Genomic DNA, 20479 nt, shown 5'->3' with positions numbered 1-20479 from the left:
TCCCAGGGGGAGCCCCCAAACCTAAACAATTTAGTCTCAGCGAGTGATCCTGCTGGAGACCAACGCGTGGGGTTTGAAACCCAGAAAACAGGAGGCTCTGGGGGCCGCTAGGACCTGGCGGGGACACAGGAGGTGGCAGGAAGGTGTGTGTGCCCAGGGTGAGGAGAGACGCTGGGACAGCCGCGTGCAAGCGTCACACGGATGAGCCACGCAGGGCAGGGGACAAACGGCCCCAGGCCTGGGCACGGGTGGCTCCTCTGGCCCCTTGTCTTCTGAGCAAAGGGTCTTGCTCATTTTCATGAGAGGTGGGCCTGACCTGGGGACGTCTACCCCAGGGACGCCACCAGGACCCCCAGCGTCCTCTCCCAGGGAGCCCAGCTCAAGGGCCCACGTCCGGTCCAGCCCCCGCACCTGTCCTGGCTCCAGGGGCTGCGTAACCAGAGCCTGGCCAGCCTGGGCCAGACTTCCTGCCACTTCCCTTGAACAACCCCGCTGATGCTGCCAGGGTGGTGGCCACATGGCCGCGTGCCCAGCTGGGCCAGGATGCCAGGCCAGCGGCCGCAGCCTCCTGAGCCAGCAGGCCCGCAGGCACACCGGGACCCGGAGGCCTGCCCAGGGAGCCCCGAGCCGGCCGGCGTCCGAGGGCGAGCCGCCTAGACCCGGGGCGGGCAGGGCAGGGCTGCACGGGGATCCTAAGAGCCGGCAGCCAGCGCGCTCTGGGGCCCTGGCCAAGGCATGTCGCCCACACGCAGGGGCTCTCGTCCCCGCGTCCACAGAAGGCACAGCTCACACGTCCGGGCCGTGGCCAAGCCCAACCCCGGGGTCTTGGTCCTCCACACTCACTCAGTTTCCCCAAGTGCTGGGAGGGGCTCACCTGCCGCCCACGGTCAGCAGCTGTGCCCAAGCTTTGCTCCCCGGCACCCCCATCTGGTGTCCTGTCTCCCTGCTGCCCCCCAAGCAGGGCACAGACTCCTGCGCGTGGCACTTCTAGTCCTCAACCACCCCGGCCTACCCCCCGATGCTGGGGCCCGGTCCCCCTCTGCCCTGCTCCCCCTGCCATACCTGGCCTCTCAGGGCTGAGACTTAGGGCCGCCCTGCCCCATCACAGGGGAAGAACAGCTGGGGGGTCAGCACTCCCCACCTGAAGCCAGATGTGGGCAGTGTGCCTACGGCGGCAGGTAAGGGGGGGACCGCCGGGGAGAGTCCCTCCTCCATGGCCAGGCCCCAGGGGACGTCTGCCAAGGGACGGGGCCCCCACCCCACAGCAAGCCCCAGCTAGCTCTGCCCAGCTCCTTAAGACCCCTGGGCAGGGGACAGCCCTGGTGGCACAGTGGTTTAGCCCCGCCTGCAGCCCAGGGTGTGATCCTGGAGACCCGGGATCGAGTCCCATGTCGGGCTCCCTGTATGGAGCCTGCTTCTCCCTCTGCCTGTGTCTCTGCCTCTCTCTGTGTGTGTTTCTCATGAATAAATAAATAAATAAATCTTTAAAAAAAAAAAAAAAAAGACCCCTGGGCAGGGGGGGCGGGGGAGGAGGGGGCTGGGACCCCATGGCGGAGCCCCTGGTGAGGGCAGCTCTCATGAGCCAGGATCTACCCCGGGCAGTTAGAGATGACACCCCCCTTGCCCCGGGTACAGGGAAGGGGAGGCTCAGGCTGGCAGGAGGACCCAGGAGGACCCCCAGCAGGTCCCTGGGACTCCGTGTGGGGCCCCCTCCTGCACCCCCGGAGGAGACCCACTTCTGGGGCTGGCACCCAGCAGTGTCCGACCAACAGCCTGGTTCTCTCAGGTCTGAGGGTTCCCGGCCAAGATCCACAGACAAGCAGGGCAGGGAGCCAAGGCCCGGGGCTCCCCATTGCCCGTCCCAGCCAGGACTTTACTCCCGGAGCCTCAGTTTCTCCATCTGCAAAATGGGAAGGAAGGCGGTTCCACCATCCCCCGCCTACCGTAAGACTGAAAAGACCACAGGGGACAAGAGGTGACTCAGGGCAAGAGGGAGCAGGCTCCTCGGGGCCCCCACACCCCAGGCAGACGGATACCTCGGGGACCAAGCCCCACCCTCCCGGTGCCCACTCATCAGGCACGAGCTGGGAGCTGTCACGCAGCCCACCTGCCCCCTTTCTGTTCTCCTGGGGGCAGGAAGGCCCCCTGATGCCCAGTGCCAGCTGCCTCCTCCCCCTTCCCGGGGAATCCGCTCCAGATCCCAGAACAAAGGCTGCTGGCTGCCCGCCACAGGGGGTGTGCCCAGACCCACTGCCCGCTCAGCCTCGCTTCCTGACCGAAGCCCAGCCCCACCCCAGAACCATGCCTCAGAGAACTGCCTGGCCCCAAAGTAGGAAAACCCTGTACGCGGCCAGGATCTCGGGCTCTGGCCCTTGGGCTGTGCTGGCCTGGCCAGGCCCCCCTGGCTCAGCCTGTCACCCCGTCTGCACCAGGGAGTGGGCTCACAGGTCCTGCCCTGGGGCCATCCTCAGGACACCACCAGACAAGGGGGTCCTGAGGGCTCAGACCCCGGTCACTACAAGGGCCACATTCTAGGCCCCCAAACACATCCCCTGGTGCTCCAGCCCCAGTGGTCTCTACTGTCCAGAACCTTCCCTGGTCCTCTTCCTACCCTACGTGGGGCTTCTCTACTCCCCAACAGGGCACCAATGGACCCAGTTTCCATCCCCAACCCCAGCAAGCAGGTGCACCCCAAAGGGACCTGTTGCTCCTCGATGGCTCAGCTCAGAGGCTACGAGCTCCCTTTCCACGAGGGTGGGGAGCATGTGGAAAATCCTCTGGGAGCCCGTCTCGGCAGGAAACATGCCCAGGAAGATTTCTGTCACCCACAGAGCTCGAAACTGGGTCCATCTGCCCTGCCCGACCCCACAGCATATCGGCGGGCAGGGGCTGTCCTCCCTCGTCCCCCAGCCCCATCCAAGCGGCCCCTGGAGAGGAGGCAGGGAGGGATGGGGGTGGAAAGAGACTCCGAGACTCCAGTGGGCAGAAAAAAGGAAGGAGGGGTGGGGGAGGGAGAGGTGGGTGGCTAAGTCGCTCTCCCTCCAACACAGCTGGAAAGGACCCGTCTCCCCTCCACGTCCTATCACAGTTGGGGTTGCCTCCATCCCAGTGAACCACCCGGTGGGCGTCTGCCTGTTGCTGAACCTCCATCTTGCTGTCGCCCTGACGGTGTTAGGAGAGGTGGGGACATTGCTGGAAGGATGGGCCCCGTGGGCAGATTTGGGGACCCCCTGCCCCTCCAGCCTGGGGCCACAGGCCTGGTGGGGAGAAGGTGGGCGGTGAGGGGCGCGGGCTCAGATCCCAGCAGGTGGCCCGGGCTGGGGATTAGCTGTTGTGCCCTAGGGAGAGGCAGCCAAAGTGCAGGGGGAAGGAGCTGGGTGGGGGGGCGGGAGGGCTCCCTGCCCGTGGGTCCCCAGCTGGTGGCGGGAGCGGGCCAGTGAGGGGGCTTCATGGCACCCGGTTCTGACTCAAACTCAGTGAGGCACCGCAGGCCACCTGAACGGGAGGGTCCTGCAGGCCTGGTGGTGGCCACTCCCCGGCTCGGCCTCCTCGACCTGCCCCCACCGCAGCCCGACGGCAGCGTGACTGCTGGCCCGTCCCTGGAGGGGCCCGGAGGCCACTGGGAGCAGGACGTAGCCTGAGGGAGTCCGACCTCGGCCACATCCAACACGCCGGCTCCTGTGTCACTGAGAACCGCCTGCCCCCTCCCCCTGCCCCGGGGCGTCAAGGGCCAAGGGGCACACAGAGCCCAGGCCTCCCCAGGCGCACCTAACCCCAAGGTGCCCCCCCAGCGCAGGTATTCCAGGAATGTCCACTTCCAAGGCCTCCTCGTTCCTGGGGCCCCTCCCACGGCCGCCAGGCAGCGCCAGGCTCTGCGCGAAGGAATTCCTCCAAGTAAACACCCGGCCTCCCGCTGCCCCTCTCCCTAACCCGCCCCATCCCTCTCCCTAACTCTCTCCCTAACCCACCCACCACCCCTCTCCCTAACCCCCACCCGGTGCACCGCTCCGCCCTCCTCCCCCCTGCACGCAGCAGGGGGAGCTCCGGCCGCAGGGGCGAGGACCCTACCTGGCCCAGGTCCAGCGTGACGTTGACCTCGTTGTACTCCAGTCCCCGGGACAGTGGCGGGCTCTGCCACCAGCGCTCCGTGCCGTCGATGGCATTGCTCACGGGGTGCGCCCTGTTGCTGTTCGCGGCTGTGCAGATGTCGCAGTACTGGCCCTGGGGGGTCGATGGTCCAGGGTCACCTTCCCACCACCACGCGGGCCTCCACCGCCTCCCCTCGCCCACCGCTCCCCCGTTTGCTCGGCAAGCACGCGTCGAGGGCCCACTACATTCTGGACTCAGGGGATACGGCTCGGCTCGGATCGTGGGAAAGACGGCCACAGGCCCCGTGGGGGAAACGGGGAGCAGGGAAGGAGAGGAGCACCCTCTTTCGGTGGGAAAATCCCTGCGGGCCTCTTGGAGGAGGTGGCATCTGAGACCTACACTGCAAGTGGAGGGTGTGCTCCAGGCAGATGGGTTACCCCTGCGGGCCCGGGGCCGGGAAGAAGCGAGGAGCACACCCCACACAGCCCAGTGGCACCGCGAGGGACAGGGCCGCTCCAGGGGGACGTCACACTCCCGCACGGAAGGCCCGGGAGCACCAGGGTGGGAGCACCAGGCGGGGAGGGGCGCAGGTGGCTAGGACGGCAGGCCCCCTCCCCCACAACCCCGGTGGCAGGCTCCCGCCCAGAGCCTGGATTAGGGCCTCCAGAGAGTCGGAATTAAGCCGTTCCGGCAGCCCGTGGGGAGAGGCCCCGGAGTGGAGGCTGCCCAGGCGAGGCCTGGACCTCCCGGCTCTGGCGCTTCCGAGCCCTGGGACCAGGCCAAGTCACGGCTCGATGAGCCTCAGTGTCCCCATCCGAAGAGTGGGGGTAACGCTGGCACCTGCCTTGGCCACAGCAAGATGAACGGATCCCACACGGGGCCTGGCAGCTGCTTCTGTCACGGACCAGCCACCTGCTGGAGGCCTGTCCCTGGCAGGGAGGAGCAGGTGCTGGGAGCCCGGGGGCGTGGGGGGCAGTGGGGGCGGGGGGCAGAGCTGGGCCCTGGCTGCCCGCCGAGCAGAGGCCCAACCCCCACCCCGGAGGAAACCAGACCTGCCATCCCTCTGCACACAAAGGCAGCCCTCTGGGACTTGGCATTGATGGAGGCCCCAGAGGCCGCGTCTGGGAAATGTGGCTGCCCCACCCCTCCCGACTTCCCAGGGGGCCAGACCTCGTCCTAGGAGTTGGAGGTGGGAGCGTGGGAGATCCCTTGCTCCCCCACTCCCAGGCTTGGTGGCCACGGACACCCCACAACTGCACGAAGGCGGGTCTGCCCGGTGAGACCACATGCGCCGGCCCCGGGCACCCAGCCACCCACCCAGCAGGCTCCCAGGACCCCTTGTGCTAGGTGCTCTGGGTCACCCTGTCTCAGACCTTGTTCCTGCCAGCGGGCTTTGGGCTCTCGTCTGCTGTCCTGTCTCAGCTCAGATGTCACCTCCTGCGCAGGGGCCCAGTGCTCTAGACCACCCAGGCAGCTAACCCCCACACATCACCCTCCTTTCTTTATCCTATCACAGACCTGAAATTCTCCAGTTCTTAGTGATTCTCAATTTACTGCCCCCCCAGGGTCCTAGAGCTCGGGGGGGGGGCTGCCCCCCCTTTACCTTGCCCCCCGTGAAGCTGCCACACCTGGGGAGTGGAGCCGGGAAAGAAGCATACTCCGTGCAGGCTCTACTGTCTAGCTCGAACGTGACCCCCAGACCGGAAGCCGGGCTCTGGCTCCCAGGATAAACAGAGGAGGAGCCCAAGGGATTGCTGGAAGCACCACAAACATGGGTGTGAGCCATCAGGGGCCTGGGGGGCAGAGGGTGGTAGCAGACCTTACAGGACTTACAGGACGTGGGCCTTCCAGAAAACGCCGCCTGTGGTCAGACCCCTGACCCCCCAAGCAAGCCCAGGCGGAAGCTGGGTGCACGGGCCCAGGAAACTTTCTGCTCAGGCCCACCCAGAGACTCAAGGAGAAGTGCTCTAGTCCCCATGAAAGGTGACAGTGGGCCTCTCTTGGTGACATGGGCCTCCTGGCCGGCTGTCACCCTAATCAAGATCACAGTGGACAGTGCTGGGGAAACCAGGCTCCCTCCACCCTCCGCCACAGAGGGTCCTGCCAGGAACAGAGTAAGGAAATAGAGAGCAACGGTAAGGACATCCCCTCCCCGTGAGTCACCAGGCCGGCAGCTGAGCCCCCGACTTCCCCTGCGGGGCGCAGGGCCAGCCCGGAATTCCTGCAGTGCCCACCTGAGGCCACGGCGCTGCAATGTCCCCGGGGCCCTCTGTGTGTTCCGGGGCCCACAGGACCACTTCGCCCAAACAGCAGGCCCCACATGGGACGCCCTGCTAGCCTCTGCCCCCCTCTTCCGGGGGCCCAGGGAGCTGCCAGCCCCTCTGCTCAGGCCCTACATCCTCTGAGACCCCAGGCCCGTGCTAGCCCAAGACTGAGCTCCTGGGACACAGAGGACGTGGGCGTCACCTCCCCGGCCCCTCCTGCCCCAGCCCCTCGGCTCCAACTGGGGCCTGGCGGCAGCGCCTTAAAGCCAATACAGTGAGCAGGCCCTCTGCCCCCCGGGGCCACGCGGCTGTCCAGCTAGTGTCCAGCAGCTAGTGCCCATCCTTGCACACCTGGCGGCCTCCAGATGAGGGCCACAGTGGAAGCTTCCGGCTCTCCCCTCTCCTGCCCAACCCTGAGCTGTGGGGGCAGGGGTGCTGGTGCTCCAGGGCTTACTCAGGAGCACCCTCCCCCGTGCTCCCTCCCCTGTGACACCATGTTTGTCAGCGTCAGTCACTGGGTCAGTCACTGGGTCAGTTGCTAGGTCAGTCGCTGGGTCAGTCGCTGCATAGCCCGTGGCTTCCCGGGCTCCTCAGCCCAAGCTCACGGCCTCAGGTGATGCGGGCTCTCGCACTGTGCCCATTTTGCAGGTGAGGAGCCGCACCCGTAGGGCGAAGCACAGGAAAGGGGCTCTGGCCCCGGGGCCCCAGGCTGCTCCTCTAAACACAGTAAGGAAGCCCGCAGGGATCCAGGCGGCGGCACTGGTGCGAGCTCAGAGAGGGCCCAGAGAGCCGGGAAGACGGGCCTCGAGGCCCGGCCGGCCCCCCGTGCGGCAGCTCTGGACACCCCCACCCACACAAGCTCCTTCCCACCACCCAGACCCTCTGACGGCAGCTGGGTCAGGCTGTCACCACTTGCCCCAGCCGGCTCCTGGCCTGGCTGTGGGGGTTGCAGCAGGTGTCCACAGTGCAGCTTTCTGAGCCTCAGTTTCCCTATCTGAAATGTGGGCTTGGACGTCCAGCTGCGCTGGGCTCAGCCGGAGCACACAGGTGAGCCCATGGGCCGCATGGCTCTGGGGCGCCAGCTTCCCGCTCGGCTCAGCTCCTCCCCACGTGGCGGGGCCCAGGGCAGCAGGCGGGCAGGCAGTGCAGGGGGTCCAGCTGAGGCTCCCCCAGGATCACCCACCCTGGCTAACCCGCCTCCAAGTGCCCTCCTCCCCTCCCCCTGCCTCTTCAACAGGATGGTGGTGACTCAGGTTACAATTGCCTTGGGGCCCCCATTCTTTCTAAGGTTCAGCAGGGGTGGGGCGACGGGTCTAGTATGGGTGTGAAGGAGCCCCTGGCGCCGACCCTGCCCCCCTCCAAGGGTAACCTAGGAGGCCTCACCGGTCAAGGGGCCGCATGTGATCCCACACTCAACCGAAGTCCAGAGGGTCTTCACAGCCCTGCTGTTGGCCAGGTGTCCCTGCCAGGTGATGCCACCTAACCCACTCGCACCTACAGACTCATGGCCGGGTGGGCCCGCCTCCCGGAGGGTCTGCAGGGGTTGCAGCCCCATCTCCCCAGGGAGACTGAGGCCCACAGCACCCCCCCCGCCCCGCACCTGTGGGGCAGAGCTGCTGCCTGGGTCTGCATCTGCTCCCATCCCGGTTAAAAACACCCCTGCTGGCCGCCACCGCGCACACCTGGAGGGTGCGTCACCCCAGACGCGGAGGAGCCACTTCACCCTCTGCTGGGGCGGGAGAGCCTGCAGGTCTGGCCCCAGACTCAGCCCCGCGCCCTCCGCCCGGCAGGTCGCGGCCTGTCCCGGGCAAGGCGGGGCGGGCGCCCCCTCCCCCGCCGGGGTCCTTCACCGGGGCGCGCCTCCCTCGCGGCGCCGCCAGGCCGAGCCGGGTCCCCTCCGCGTCCCGAAGCGCGGGCCCGGGCCGGTCGCACCTGGGCGCCGCGGCCAGGCCCCCGCCCCGCGCCCTCGCCCCCGCCCCCGCCCGGGCCGCGCTCACCTGGATGGTCTGGTTGGGGTCCCCGCCGGCCACCGGGCCGCCCACCAGCTTGCAGTAGAGGTCCTCGGTGGGGCGCGGGGCGCCGCGCGCCGAGGCCTCCTCCCCGCAGGTGGCCGACGCGGAGATGCGGGCGCCCTCCGCCAGGTTGAAGTAGGGCGGGTGCAGGCTGAGGTCGCCGCCCGCCGCCGCCCGCGCCCGCGCCGCGCCCAGCAGCGCCAGGCCCGCCAGCAGCAGCGCGCCCCCGCCCCGTGCGCCCCCGCCCCGCGCGCCCCGGCCCCGCGCGCCCCCCGCGCCCCCCGCGCCCCGCCGCGCGCCCGGCCTCGCCATCTTCGCTCGGGACCTCGGCGCCGCGGGAGCCCGGCGGGAGTGCGGCGGCCGCTCGGCTCGCCCCGCCCGCGGACGCCAGGCCCCGCCCCGGCCCGCCCGGGCGCCCGAGCCCCGCGCCCCGGGGAGGGGCGGCCGCGGCCTTAACCCTTCGGACCCCGGCGCGCCGGCCGGGAAGGGGCACCTGCTGGCCCGGGGCCAGGCTGTGGGGTCGCGCCCTCCCGCGCCCTGCCCCGGCGGCCTCCCCAGCCCGCGGCTCCGCTCTTTGTCTCCCTAACTTCGGGCACCTCTTGGCGGCCGAGCGCCCCCGGCGGCCCCGGGGCGCGCGCTGCGGCGGGAAGTCAGGCCCCACCAAGGGCCCGGCCGGCTCAGCCCAGGCGCCTGCCCCGCGGGAGCCGGACCGCTCCGGGGCCCCCCGCGACCCTGTGCAGCCTCCCGCGGGCCCGGGGCTCGCTCTGCCCCTGCCCGGCCCCGGGTCGGCCCCCGGTGCAGGTGACGGTGCGCTCCCGCCAGCCTTGAGTGGCCTCGGGTGGGGGCCGAGGGAGTCGGAACTGCAGCGGGATGGATAGAAAGGCCCGGCTTGGGGACCCCAGGCGTCCCTGGCTCCAATTCCTTTCTTTTTTAAAAACTTATTTTTTTATTTATTTATGTTAGACATAGAGAGAGACAGAGGCAGAGACACAGGCAGAGGAGAGGGAGAAGCAGGCTCCATGCCAGGAGCCCGACGCAGACCCGATCCCGGGACTCCACGATCGCGCCCTGGGCCAAAGGCAGGTGCAAAACCGCTGAGCCACCCAGGGATCCCCTCTGGCTCCAATTCCACCCTGCCAGCTCCCCCCTGCACAGACTCGGCTTTTGATTATTCTAAAATAGGGAAACGGATCCCAGGGCCTCAGACACAGGTGCCCACTGCAGGCTCCTGGGGCCAAGGGAGGATGCTAAGAGCCTGTGGGCAGGCACCGGGCAGACGGGCAGCAAAGGACCCGCGAGCCCCTGAGCGCTGGGAGCCCGCCCCGGTGCCCGAGGTGCCTGTGCTTGGAGCCGCGGGCTCCACCATCTTCGGCGCCCTCCCGCTCGGGGCCACTCCCCCTGCCGGGCAGGCCCCCGCTTGCCGGAGGATGCTTGGGAAATGACACAGGACCCAGAGGCTGGAGCTCAGGGTTGGGTCCCAGCTGTTTCTGCGTTTGGGGGGCTGTGGCCACTGGGTCTCCTCCCCTCCGGCTCCAGGCCCACAGCAGCCTCATGGGGAGCCTGGGGGGTGAGGGGGGCATGCGCAGCTGCTGGGCTGGCAGCTCCCCACAATTCTCCGAGCTAGGCCAGCTGGGTGTTTGTCCCACGTGGGACCCCCCGGGACAGGCCTGGTGGCGGGGTGAAATGAGTGCATGGGGTGGTGGCCAGCTGGTCCCAGTGGGGTCCTGCGGCTGCAGCCCTTCCGGAGGGGTGCACCACCACCCACACCCCCCTGGCCGTCCCTGGCCTCTGGCAGGTCCTGCTTCTCAAGGAGCTGGCGGCCCTTTATGCTCTGAGTTGGGAAATACGCGGTGGGGATGACCCTCCAGCCCTCCAGCCCGCCGGGATTTCGTAACTTTTCTTTTAGTTCTACCTGGGGAAGCGGAAGGAGGCGGTTACCTTTGTAGGGGAAGGTTTGAGTGGGGGAGGAGCTGGCCCGGAGGGTGGGCGGGAGTCGGTGGGGGGCGGTAATCTGGAGTCCCGGAGCCCACAGGCCAGCCCAAGAGCTAATTTATGATCCCTGGCGAGGGACAGTTGGAAGCCACCTCTGGGCAGTAGCAGAGTTCCCAGATGGGGAATTTGACCTGTCCCCACCCGTCCCCCCTCCAGCCCAGAGGTCCTCCCCTGCGCATCACTGCACCGCGCTCTGGACCCTGGCACCCCTTTGATAGCTCGGGGTCCTGATAGCTAAGGAGCCTCCCCCCCACACCCTCACCCCAGGTCAGCTCCGCCGCGTCCCTGGGGGCGGCAGAGGGGGCGGGTGGGTGCCCTTTGAGCCCCCTAGCGGCCAGGCCTCCGCCATCCGAGGGCCGAGCAGGCGGGAGGGAGGAGAGGCTGCCGGAGAATGTGCCGCGTCAGCCAGGGCGCCCGGTGCGGGGAGGGTTAATTAATCTGGGTAGACGCTTCCCGGCAGACAGCTGCCCCGGGAGCAACTGGTGGCTGGGAGTGGGGGGTGAGATGGGCAGAGGAGAATGTGCCCACCCTGTGCCCCCACCCCGTGCCAGCTGGTGTGCCCGGGGAGGGGGCGGCGTGGAGGGGGGATTTGCTACCCCAGCCAGGCTGCACAGCGGCCTCACGGAGGGGCCTCTGGGGGCAGGTGGGCAGGGCAGGCGGGGAGGCATCTCTTCCACCTTAGCCCCTGCCCACGTGTCCAGCCAGTCACCCCCAAGTGGCCCCGTCTCCCTGCTTCCTGACTCCCAGGCCAGCCACGTTTCCTTCTTACAAGTGGGGAAACTGAGGCCAAAACTGGGGGTCAGTCAGGAGGGCAAGTTAGCAAGGAAGAAGGACTTGGTCGGTCATTTCCTCCCCCCACATTTATGGGGCATTTATGGCGCTGGTCCATGAGGAAGTGTCCCCCTGCAAGGGGGCGGGCAGCCAGGGGCCGACATTCCATCCCTCTGTCCAGGGTGGGGGTGGGGGAGGGGCTGGGTGGGGGAGGGGCAGATTATCCCAGGAGTGAGCTCCGGGGGCGGGGCTCGGAAGAGTCTGGCTTCCTCCTCCCGCCCAACTCTGACCACCACTGGCCGGGGCCCCTCCGCACCCAGCCGCAGGGGTACTGGGACTTGAGGAGGTTGGAGATGCGTGTGGGGGTCCTCCTGGCCTGGACCGCTGGCCCCCAGGGTCACACACACACACACACACACACACACACACACACTCATCTGCCCAGAGGATGGGCTGAGCAGGGGGCCCCTCCCTTGGCTCAGAGGCATCCCCAGGAGCCCCCTGCTCAGCCCATCCTCTGGGCAGATGAGTGTGTGTGTGTGTGTGTGTGTGTGTGTGTGTGCAGGGCACACCTGCGTCAGCCTGAGCCTGCACTCCAGAGCCGGCCTCTCTGGGAAGCAGGGGCCTGGGGTGCCGACTCTGTCCACGCTCCTGCCCCAGGTCACACGGGTGCCCGGCAGCTGTGCTGGACCTCCCGGCCCGGCCGCACCCCTGCGAGAGGCTGCAGGCAGCGTGGAATCCGGGGGGGGGGGGGGCGGCCTGCAGCTCGGCCGAGGGAGGCCCCCAGGCCCCGCTGCCCACTGGGGAAGTGTGTCTGTGGGAAGAGGGCTTGCCGAGTGGCCTGCACCCTGGTCGGGAGTGGGGGTGCTCCCTTTCCGAGGGCTGCTCTGATGCCCCTCCAGGGAACCCAGCTGGCGGGAACGTGTGCAGCGGAGTCTGGTGGCCGCCCTTGGCTGTGGCGGAAGCCAGTCCCAGTCGTGTGGGAGGAGGACGGGGACCAGCTGGGCACCCTGCAGTCTCACAGCTGGGAGGAGGCCGCGTCGGGAGGTCATAAACCCAGCCCAACAGAGGGAGTTCCCGGTCCCCTTGGGCCACTGCTCAGGCCACAGCCTTCCTGGGGCCTTTCGTGGGTACAGCCCAGAGCTTAGGAGCTCGGGCGAAGGTCAGTGGGCAGGGGACGGGCCTCGGGAGCGGGGGCCTGGGCCCGAGGGCGGGAAGAGGCCCAGAGCATTGCTGGGCCCCTCCCCTAGGCCAGGAGCACCCCTTCTGTCCGTCCTGGGCTACCGCCTGCGTCCACCCCGCACGAGGGCCGCTGCTCAGAAGGATGGGGCCAGGTGAGAGCCCCGCATTCCCGGCATGAGGAGGGCCCAGCACGGCCCCTGCTGCTCTGGCTGGAGCACCTGCCCTCGGCCCCCGCCGGCCCCCACTGGGCTCTCCCTGGCTGCGAGGCCCGCGGTCCCCCAGGCTCTGAGCGGACCCTGAGCGGGAACAGGAGCAAGCTGCCCGGCCACCGCCCCTGCTCTGGGAGCCTTCTGACCCCAGAGCTCAGCAGGGTCCCGGCTCCCAGGCCCTGCTCTTCAGGGTACCTACTGCAGGCCTGGCCTGTGGGCGTCCTGATGGTGGGAGGTGGATCTGCACACCAGAGAGGCCATAGACGGACTCAGGGGTGTTCAGGGGCCAGGAGACTAGGGCTGGCCAGGCCTGCAATCCCAGGCTCTCCCAGGACGGTCCCCAAAACTCCTTCCCCTAGTTAGGCTTGCCTTCTTCCCAACTGATGCCCTGGACAGGGAAGCTGCCCTATAAAAGCACATGACCCCAGGATGCTCAGAAATACGGGGCTTCATGACCCTCCATGGCATGAGGCAAGTGACATCAATGTGCACGGAGTCCTGGACCAGAGGATTCATTGTCCAGGGTCCAGCCTGGTGTCCCCGTCCCACAGCCTTGGCGACTCCGGATGATTGTAGGAGAGCCCTTCTCCGAATGACACGGAGCTGCCTGGTTCTGGGAGATGCACCATTAGCTGGAAGGAACCAGAAAGCTCAGCACTTCGAGAGGCTGCTTCTGAGGGTTGGAACTCTTACGGCTCCACGTCGCTGCACCCCGTCCCCCCCAGGCCACTGGGGGCTTCCACTTGGCTCAGGATTGGAGCCAGACTCTCGCCGCCCAGCAGGCCCCTCTGTCCAGTCCTTGCTGAGGAGCATCCTGCTCCCCTCCCCCTCGCGGGGGACTTTGGCCTTGTCACCCCCACCTGGGACATCGTGGAGCCCCCACCCCCTTGTCTGGCCACCTCCTTCCCTCCCTCCCTCCCCACCCCGGGTCTGGACCCTCCAGGAACCACCCACGGAGCCAGTGGGTGTTGGGCTGCTCTGATTTCCTGGACTTCTTCATTCTATTAAATGAAATCTCAGCTGTCTCCTGCCCTGTTGGCCCCGCCGTATCTCCAGGCCTGGCGAAGGGCAGGTGCCAGAGAGTGGCCACGGCGTGCATGCGACGGCCCCGCGGCTCTGGCCCCTGCTGGGGGGATGTCGGGGAGGGGGCATCTGCAATGGGCCAGGCGTCTGCATCCCTGCAAGCACCCCCCACCCCCGTGGCCTCAGGGGTCAGCTTCAGCAACAAACCTCAGGCCCCACCTGACGGGACGGGGAGGGAGGGACAGGGCCGAGGGCCAGCTGCATCCAGCATCCTTGTGTCTGGGAGAGAAAGGAGGCCTGGTCCAGTGATGAGGGTGCTCCCAGGACCCCAGCCCCATGCACCTTTCTTAAGGGTGGCCCCCGTCAGGGCACCTCCTGGCGCTTGCTGGGCCGTGTGGTGGGGGTCCAGGCGGTGGGGAGCCCCCAGGGTCACAGCGGCCACGACGGCCACCGCAGTTCCTTGGTGCCGTTTTTATCCTACTTGCCCTTTGGCCCCAGTTTTCTCGCCACCCCATCTGCACCACGTCCCTTTTGCACACCCCAGCCCGGGCGGCCCTGGGGAAGCCAGGTGAGGGGAGCCCGGGACGGTGCCCAGGGCGAGGCCTGCCCCCTGCCACGGCAGGACCAGGCTCCAGCAGGCCCCACCCCAGCCTCCATCCTCGGGGCCTGGCCAAGCTCTGGCTCCCACGGGGGGCGGGCGGGGTGAGGGCTCTGCAGCTTCTCCAGGAGGTGCCCGCAGACGGCCTTATATGGCCAGGAGTCCTCGGCCCAGGAGGAATCTGATCCCCCGGGAAGGGCAGGGCCAGGGCTGCCATGAGCCAGCCGCTGGGAGCGCCTCCAACAGCCCCCAGACCCCCACCGCTTTGGAGGGCACAGGGTAGCCCCGAACCCTCGCCAGCTTTGGGAGCTCTGCTTGGGGCCCACCTGCCGCTCCCCACGGCTGTGCGTCATGAGCAGACTGCCCTGAGCCCTCCTGGGTCTGCCGTTGCGGGGAGAACGCGGCTCAGCCCACCCCTCCTGACATCGCACAGGCCACACGGGTGCCCAGGACTGCGGCCCTGCTCCGGCCCGGCCAGCGGGCAGGTGGCCCCCACCAGGGTCCTCCTCTACGCTGGTGGCGGGGCCTGAGCCCAGCGCCTCCCCCAGCGCAGCGGCGGGGTCCCCGGTCCACCCGTCATCTCCTAGGGCCCTGCCTTCCCCTTCCCCTTCCCCTTTCTGTCTTTTCGGACTCTTCCTCTCCGGGTTTCTCCTTCTCAGGCCGCCCTCTCTCTGGTCTCCCTCCATGATGCCCTAGATCTGCCGAGCTCGCCACTCGGGCAGCCCCGGGGCCCCCCCACCCCCATGTCTGGCCTCAGTGCCGGTGTCCTTGGAGAACAGATTCATTTCTCATGAGGGTCAGCAGCAGTGGTGGCAGGGCCACTCCCGTGTGCTGTAGTCACGTCCCGGCAGCCCTGGGAATGGGCTGGGGACTGGGGTGGCCGGGGGCACACGGGGGCTGATGGCCCCCCTCCCCGAGCTTTGCAGCGGCTGCACGGCCTCAGGACACAGCAGGTGGAGGGGGTGTCCACCTCGTCCAGGAGGTGCCACCTCCCAGCCCATGCGCTTGCCCACCCGTGTTCCCCCAGCACATGGGCGCTGCCACCCAGGGGGGCTCTGGGCCAAGGGCAGAGGGAGGCGAGTGGTAACGGCCCGCTCTGAGTTCGGGTGCAGCGCCCCTGGGCCAGCTGCACGGCAGGACGCCTGCCACCCCCACTGTCCAGGGGAGCAGAGCGAGGCGGGACCACAGGACTGGACCTCAGGCCGGGCCGGACCACCCTCCGCGCCTCCACTGAGCCACTTCCTCGGCCAGGGTTCCTGAGGACGAAGTGGGGGTCCCGGGGGGGGCCGCTGGGAGTCACTGTTCCATTTCCCAGAAGGGACACTGAGGCTGGCCTAGGAGGCGCACCCACGGTGTCGGCGGCCGCCGTCTGGGATGTGCTCCGAAGGCCACAGGCTGGGGGGGCCCAGTGGGGGGGGGCCTGGGCAGCGCCCACGCCGTCTGTCCCGCTGCAGTTCAGGCTGTGAGGAAGGTGTCCCCGTGCCCCCCTCGGCCCACCCCAGGCCCCGTCTGTGGCACCGGCTTCCTTCATTCACTTGCTACTTCACATTTTATTTATTTTGCTTTATCATTTTGTGATTTATCTTGTGCCTGGAGCCCTGCGCTGCGCGGGTCCTGGTCGTGCGCCCGCTGCCTCTCACTGGCCGGAGGCCCGGGGCGGGCAGGCCGACGGGGTCCCGGCTCAGCGCCCCCCCGGCACGCCTCTCGGCCCTGAGGTCCACGGCACAGTCCTGCTTGGCGGCCACGGCCAGGGACAAAGACGCCAGCCAGTAACCGGAGCCGCCGTCGGGGCAGCGGGGGTGACCCCTTGCAGACTCAGCCCCGCGTCACCGTGTGGGAACGCGCCCGGAGGGACGCGGCGTGTGTCCGCGGGGGTTCGTGGCGGCGCCAGGCACGGTGTCCAGGCGCAGACGGTGGGGGCCTCCCGGGCTGCTGTGCCGGGAACCGGGGGGCAGCCCGGAAAGCACCCAGTCCGATGCCCGCAGCCACCCGACGTGTCCTGGGACCCCGGCTCCCCGAGGACGCCGCCCAGGGACCAGGAGACAGCTTGGGGCACAGCTCGGCTGCTGGCCTTTCCGGGTCCAGAGGGTCACGGAGGCGGCGAGGGGGTCCTGGAGGCGCAGCTGGGGCAGGAAGGGGTGTGCGTCGGGCCTCAGGTGGAGATGGTGCTGGCGGGACAGGTCAGGGCGCCCGGGGACCGACCCCCCACGGCCTGCCCCCGCACACCAGCTGGGCCCGTGCTTCTGCGGGAACCCCCAGCCCTAAAGAGCCTGCTGACTCAGCCTGGGGCCTGTGTGCGGAGACGCTGAGTCATAGCCCCCCCTCGCACTGTCCCACGGCCTGTCACCGTGCAGGCGACCTGCAGCTGGTGCCTCAGAGGCCGCCTGTGAAGTGAGCCCTGGGCCCCAGCCTCAGCCCGCCACATCCCTCGGGGGGCCGGAGGGGGGCCGGGGGCTCCCGCACCCTGTCACCCTGATTTCAAACACGGGGGGCTCACGGACACCCGATTGGCGGGGGAGGCACGCGGGTGGGCTGGCTGGGCAGGAGGGGAGCCCTGGGGAGCCCTGGGGCCGCGCCTGCCCGGGGGGTGGGGGTGGCTGGGCGGCTGCAGGCCTCGATCCGCCTCGGCTCCCACGTTTACAAACATGTGGCCCGCGGCTCCGCCGGGGAGTGTAAACACATGGCGCTGCGCCGGCTCCCGCCAGGCCGCCCTCTCCTTCTGGAAAACCATCTGGGCCCGACGCCTGGCGTCACCTGCGAGGAGCGGTGGGGAAGGCAAAGACCCGCTGCCGGGCGCCCTGAGGTCAGAGGCCTGGCCTCCCCGGACCCCCGTGTTCGTGGGGCACCCATGCTCCGGGGGCGGCACCGGCCACCCGAGGGGCTATGTGTGACCCTGCCCCGGTTGGCTCCAGCCCTGCTGATCGCGCCAGGCTGCTTGGTCCTGCCCCCGCCCCCCCCCCGAAGCTCCCCTGGTGGCAGCCCGTGCCCACCTGAGCCCCAGGGGGCCGGGCATGTCCTGCCCCCCAGGGGAGGCAGTGGCGGAGGCCGCAGGGAGCTGAGAACCTCTCCCTGCCCACCCCCCTCGCTGCAGGGATGCTGGGGACACTGTTGGGCGTAAGGGCCTGGTGTCCCTGGTGACAACGTCCCCCCCTCACAGAGGCTTTCCCTGGCCACCCGGCCTAGACCAGGCATTTGGGGAACAACACCCTCCTGAGGGGGTGTCCCGGGCACTAGTGGCCAGTGGCACCTCTCCCCTCAGTTGTGACGACCCTGGCACGCGTCCCGGGGAGAGCCACCCCGGGTGAGACCTGCTGTCCTGGGCCTCTTCCTCAGGTCACACGCTCCCTGGGGTCAGGGAGCATGTGCCAGGCACATTGCAGCGCCCACTGCCCACCCTGAGACCAGGACAGCTTCTGGCACCACAGCCACCTGCCCGTCACCACATGTACCAGGTCATGGCAGGTGGAGGGGCAGAGCTGGACACCCCAGGGCCTCTGGGGCCCAGAGCGCCTGCAGAGCTGGGCTGGGGAGGGGGTGGAGTTGCTGCAGCCAGGAGGAGCTGGGGGGCCTAGGGGGCCCGGGAGGAGCTGGGGGTCTAGAGGGTCAGGAGGAGCTGGGGGTCGGGAGGAGCTGGGGCTTGGGAGGATCTGGGGGGCCTGGGGCTTGGGAGGAGCTGGGGGATCTAGGGGGTCAGGAGGAGCTGGGGGGTCGGGAGGAGCTGGGGCTTGGGAGGAGCTGGGGGGCCTGAGGTTTGGGAGGAGTTCGGGGGGCCAGGAGGAGCTGGGGGTTGGGAGGAGCTGGGGGATCTAGGGGGTCAGGAGGAGCTGGGGGGGTCCGGAGGAGCTAGGGCGGGAAGAGCTGGGGGTCTAGGGGTCTGGGAAGAGCTGGGGGCGGGAGGAGCAGGGAGCCAGTGGAGCAGACAAGCCTGAGCGGGGCCCACACACCTGGGGCAGGAATGTGGATTCCGTGGCTGGGCGGTCCCGGGTAAGCTGGGAGCGTGGGGCGAGCTGGGGCAGCTGCTGATGCGTGGGGTGCAGGTGGCGGGTGGCTGGCCCCCCCCAGGGCAGGCCCGACAGCGGCCTCCCGTCAGCGCCCGGGGCTGGGACCTGGGCTGCTCACCCACCTGTCTAGTCACTGGGGCCACAGCGGGTGTCCCCGCGGTGCTCACCCCGAGGCGTCTGCAGCCGCCGAGCCCCAGGACCCCCGGCCCCCCCTCCACACAGAGGCCTCCTGGCCAGATCACCTCACCCCTCCGCCTGCCACCGGCATCCGGCTACGGGAAGGGGGGCGACTTCCTCACCCTGGGCCTCTGCCTCTCCCTCTGTAAAATGGGCTCATCGCTGTACCTCCCCTCGGGTTGCGCGGGCGGCCGTGGGCCCCGCCGGGTGCCGTGGGCGGGACTGTCCCCAGGAGGCGGCAGCTCTGGCCGCCGCGGGTCCTGCAGGAGGCGGTGGTGGGCAAGGCCCGGCTGGGAGCTGTGGCCCGGGGCCCGCTGCCCGCGCTGCTTGCCCACCCGCACGCTCAGCCTGGGCCTCGGAGGGGCCCGACGGCTGCTGGCTCACCTCGCCGACGGCAAAAGGGCGGTGCCGGGTGCTCCCTGTGTCCTCGAGTGGCAGCACCCCCGGTGCCACGGTGCCACCACTGTACTGCTCGCCACCCTTGGCAGTTCCCTGCTCCCCTTTCCTGCGGAACCCCGACCCGGAACCCGGGAGAAGGACCCCGGGAGAAGGACGGGACCAGGGGCGCTTGGGAAGGTGAAGGGCCAGGGGAGGGGGACGGTGCTGGAACAAAGGCCACTCCCAGGCCCCCCGGGCCCTCGAGATGGGGGCGCCTGCGTCAGGGCTCGTCTGTGCCAGGGCTCGGGGCACTCGGGTACAGACCCTGGCCTCCGCCCCGTGGGCTTTCCTGCCTGTGCTGAATCGAAACCCTACCCGGTCGGGCTGGAGCGTGTTGGCTTCCCGCCAGCCTGGCAAGCCCTCTCGTGTCCCTGGGACGAGCCAGCTGGATGCCCTGCGGGTGCTCGTGACGGAAGGGCCTCCTTTCCTGTCACCAGCAGCCCCCAAGGAAGGGGTGGGGACCCGATGGGACGGGCTTGGGTGTCCCCCACCTCGCCGTCCCCCCGCTGCCCCCAGGTCCACCCGGTGCACAGGCCCGGCCCCCTGCCCGGGCTCCCGAGCGCCCTCACCCACAGCCTGGGTCGGCGGGAAGGGGACTGGCCCAGCGCGACGGCGACCCGGCACTGCAGAGCCCTGGGGCAGCTCCGCCTGGCTCGGTGGGCACGGGCAAGCGTCCAGGGCTGGAACCTTCCGCATCTGCACTCGTGCTTTTCGTCACATGTGGGTTACAACTCAATGAAAAAAATCCTCATAGAGTAAAATAAATAGTAAAATGACAAAGTAAAAAACTTGAAATGCAGTAAAATAAACTGACATATAAATAAAAGAAAGTGAAACAGTAAAATAAAATGAAAAATGAAAAAAAAATAAAATGAAAAATGAGATCACAAAATAAGGTGAAGTCGAGGGGGGCGGGGTGCTGGCCCGGCCCTCCCCGGCTCCCCGGGCGCTCAGCCTGCGTAGTGACACCAGGGCCCTAGGCCCTGGGCCGTGGTGCGGACCTGGAGGGTGGGCCTCATGCCCACCACGACCTCCTACGACCCTCTTCGAGACTGGGGAGGGCCAGCGGCCGCCTGTGCCTCTGAGATCAGAGACGGTCCCAAACAGCCCAGAGGCTGCGGTGGCAGGACCCCGCTGGAGGCGCGCAGCTTGCTTGTCCCTGCCCTTCGGCCCCAGGGAAGGGAGCCGGGTGCTCCGGCAGAGACTGGAGGGCGGCTGGAGGGGCCGGTGGCTGCAACTCCTGGCCAGGTCTGGTCGGCCCTGACCTGCCGCTCACCCTGGCCCCCGCCCCGGGCCCGGAAGGAGGGTTTCCTGGTTTGGGGCTGGTTCCCTTCCACACACAATGCATTTCAGAGCGGCCTGGCTCCGCCTGGCCCAGAAACAGCTGCCGTGGGAGAGGGGAGGGGAGCCTGGAAGGCGGCGCTGCCCCACAGCCGGGGCCTGCTTCACCTGTGTCGGAGGGGGCCTGCAGGATGTGCCGGGGCGTGGGCGGGGGCTGCTGCGCGGACACCCACCACGTGCTCCTGGCCACCATCGCCTGCCCCGGCTGCCTGCGCGGGGACCTGTATGCGATCGGGTGGTTCCAGTGCAACTTCCTGTCACCGGCTCAGGATTCAAATCTAGCCGTATGACCTGGGGCCACAATATAAGAACAACGATGATGACGGTGGTGATGACAGTGATTGTGGTGGTGGTGATGGTGGTGATGGTGGTGGTGATGGTG

The 20479-nt window shown here is 68.6% G+C and overlaps 2 protein-coding genes across 2 annotated transcripts in view; both read right to left on the bottom strand.

Annotated features, from left to right (window-relative positions):
* LAMA5 (laminin subunit alpha 5) overlaps nucleotides 1–8695 on the bottom strand; it is a 45653-nt gene extending 36958 nt beyond the window's left edge. The window contains 2 exon segments of the mRNA XM_041732631.1: nucleotides 4069–4221; nucleotides 8351–8695. Of these exon segments, the coding sequence (XP_041588565.1) occupies nucleotides 4069–4221; nucleotides 8351–8677 (480 nt within the window). The 5' untranslated portion in view covers nucleotides 8678–8695.
* A 347-nt stretch (nucleotides 8696–9042) lies between these two features.
* LOC121478292 (basic salivary proline-rich protein 4-like) lies at nucleotides 9043–19452 on the bottom strand. Its single transcript, XM_041733237.1, has 6 exons — nucleotides 19253–19452; nucleotides 18703–18823; nucleotides 18487–18578; nucleotides 15781–15946; nucleotides 10131–10277; nucleotides 9043–9225 (listed from the first exon to the last, which is right to left on the bottom strand). The coding sequence occupies exons 1-6, from the start codon at nucleotides 19450–19452 to the stop codon at nucleotides 9043–9045; spliced, it is 909 nt and encodes a 302-aa protein (XP_041589171.1).
* Nucleotides 19453–20479: the final 1027 nt, after the last annotated feature.

The sequence above is a fragment of the Vulpes lagopus genome, chromosome 18, assembly GCF_018345385.1.
Source record: "Vulpes lagopus strain Blue_001 chromosome 18, ASM1834538v1, whole genome shotgun sequence".
Taxonomy (NCBI): Eukaryota; Metazoa; Chordata; class Mammalia; order Carnivora; family Canidae; genus Vulpes; species Vulpes lagopus.
This window is presented reverse-complemented; position numbering and strand designations above follow the sequence as displayed.

What these genes read in the sequence shown, in the direction of transcription:
- LOC121478292 (XM_041733237.1), bottom strand. Translation starts at nt 19,452, where the DNA reads ATGCGGAAGGTTCCAGCCCTGGACGCTTGCCCGTGCCCACCGAGCCAG. An exon ending in CCCGCGCAACCCGAGGGGAG is followed by an intron (nt 15,947 to 18,486) that starts GTACAGCGATGA and finishes TGAGTCTGCAAG; the next exon opens with GGGTCACCCCCGCTGCCCCG. An exon ending in CCGCCCCGGGCCTCCGGCCA is followed by an intron (nt 10,278 to 15,780) that starts GTGAGAGGCAGC and finishes CCGCTTCCCCAG; the next exon opens with GTAGAACTAAAAGAAAAGTT.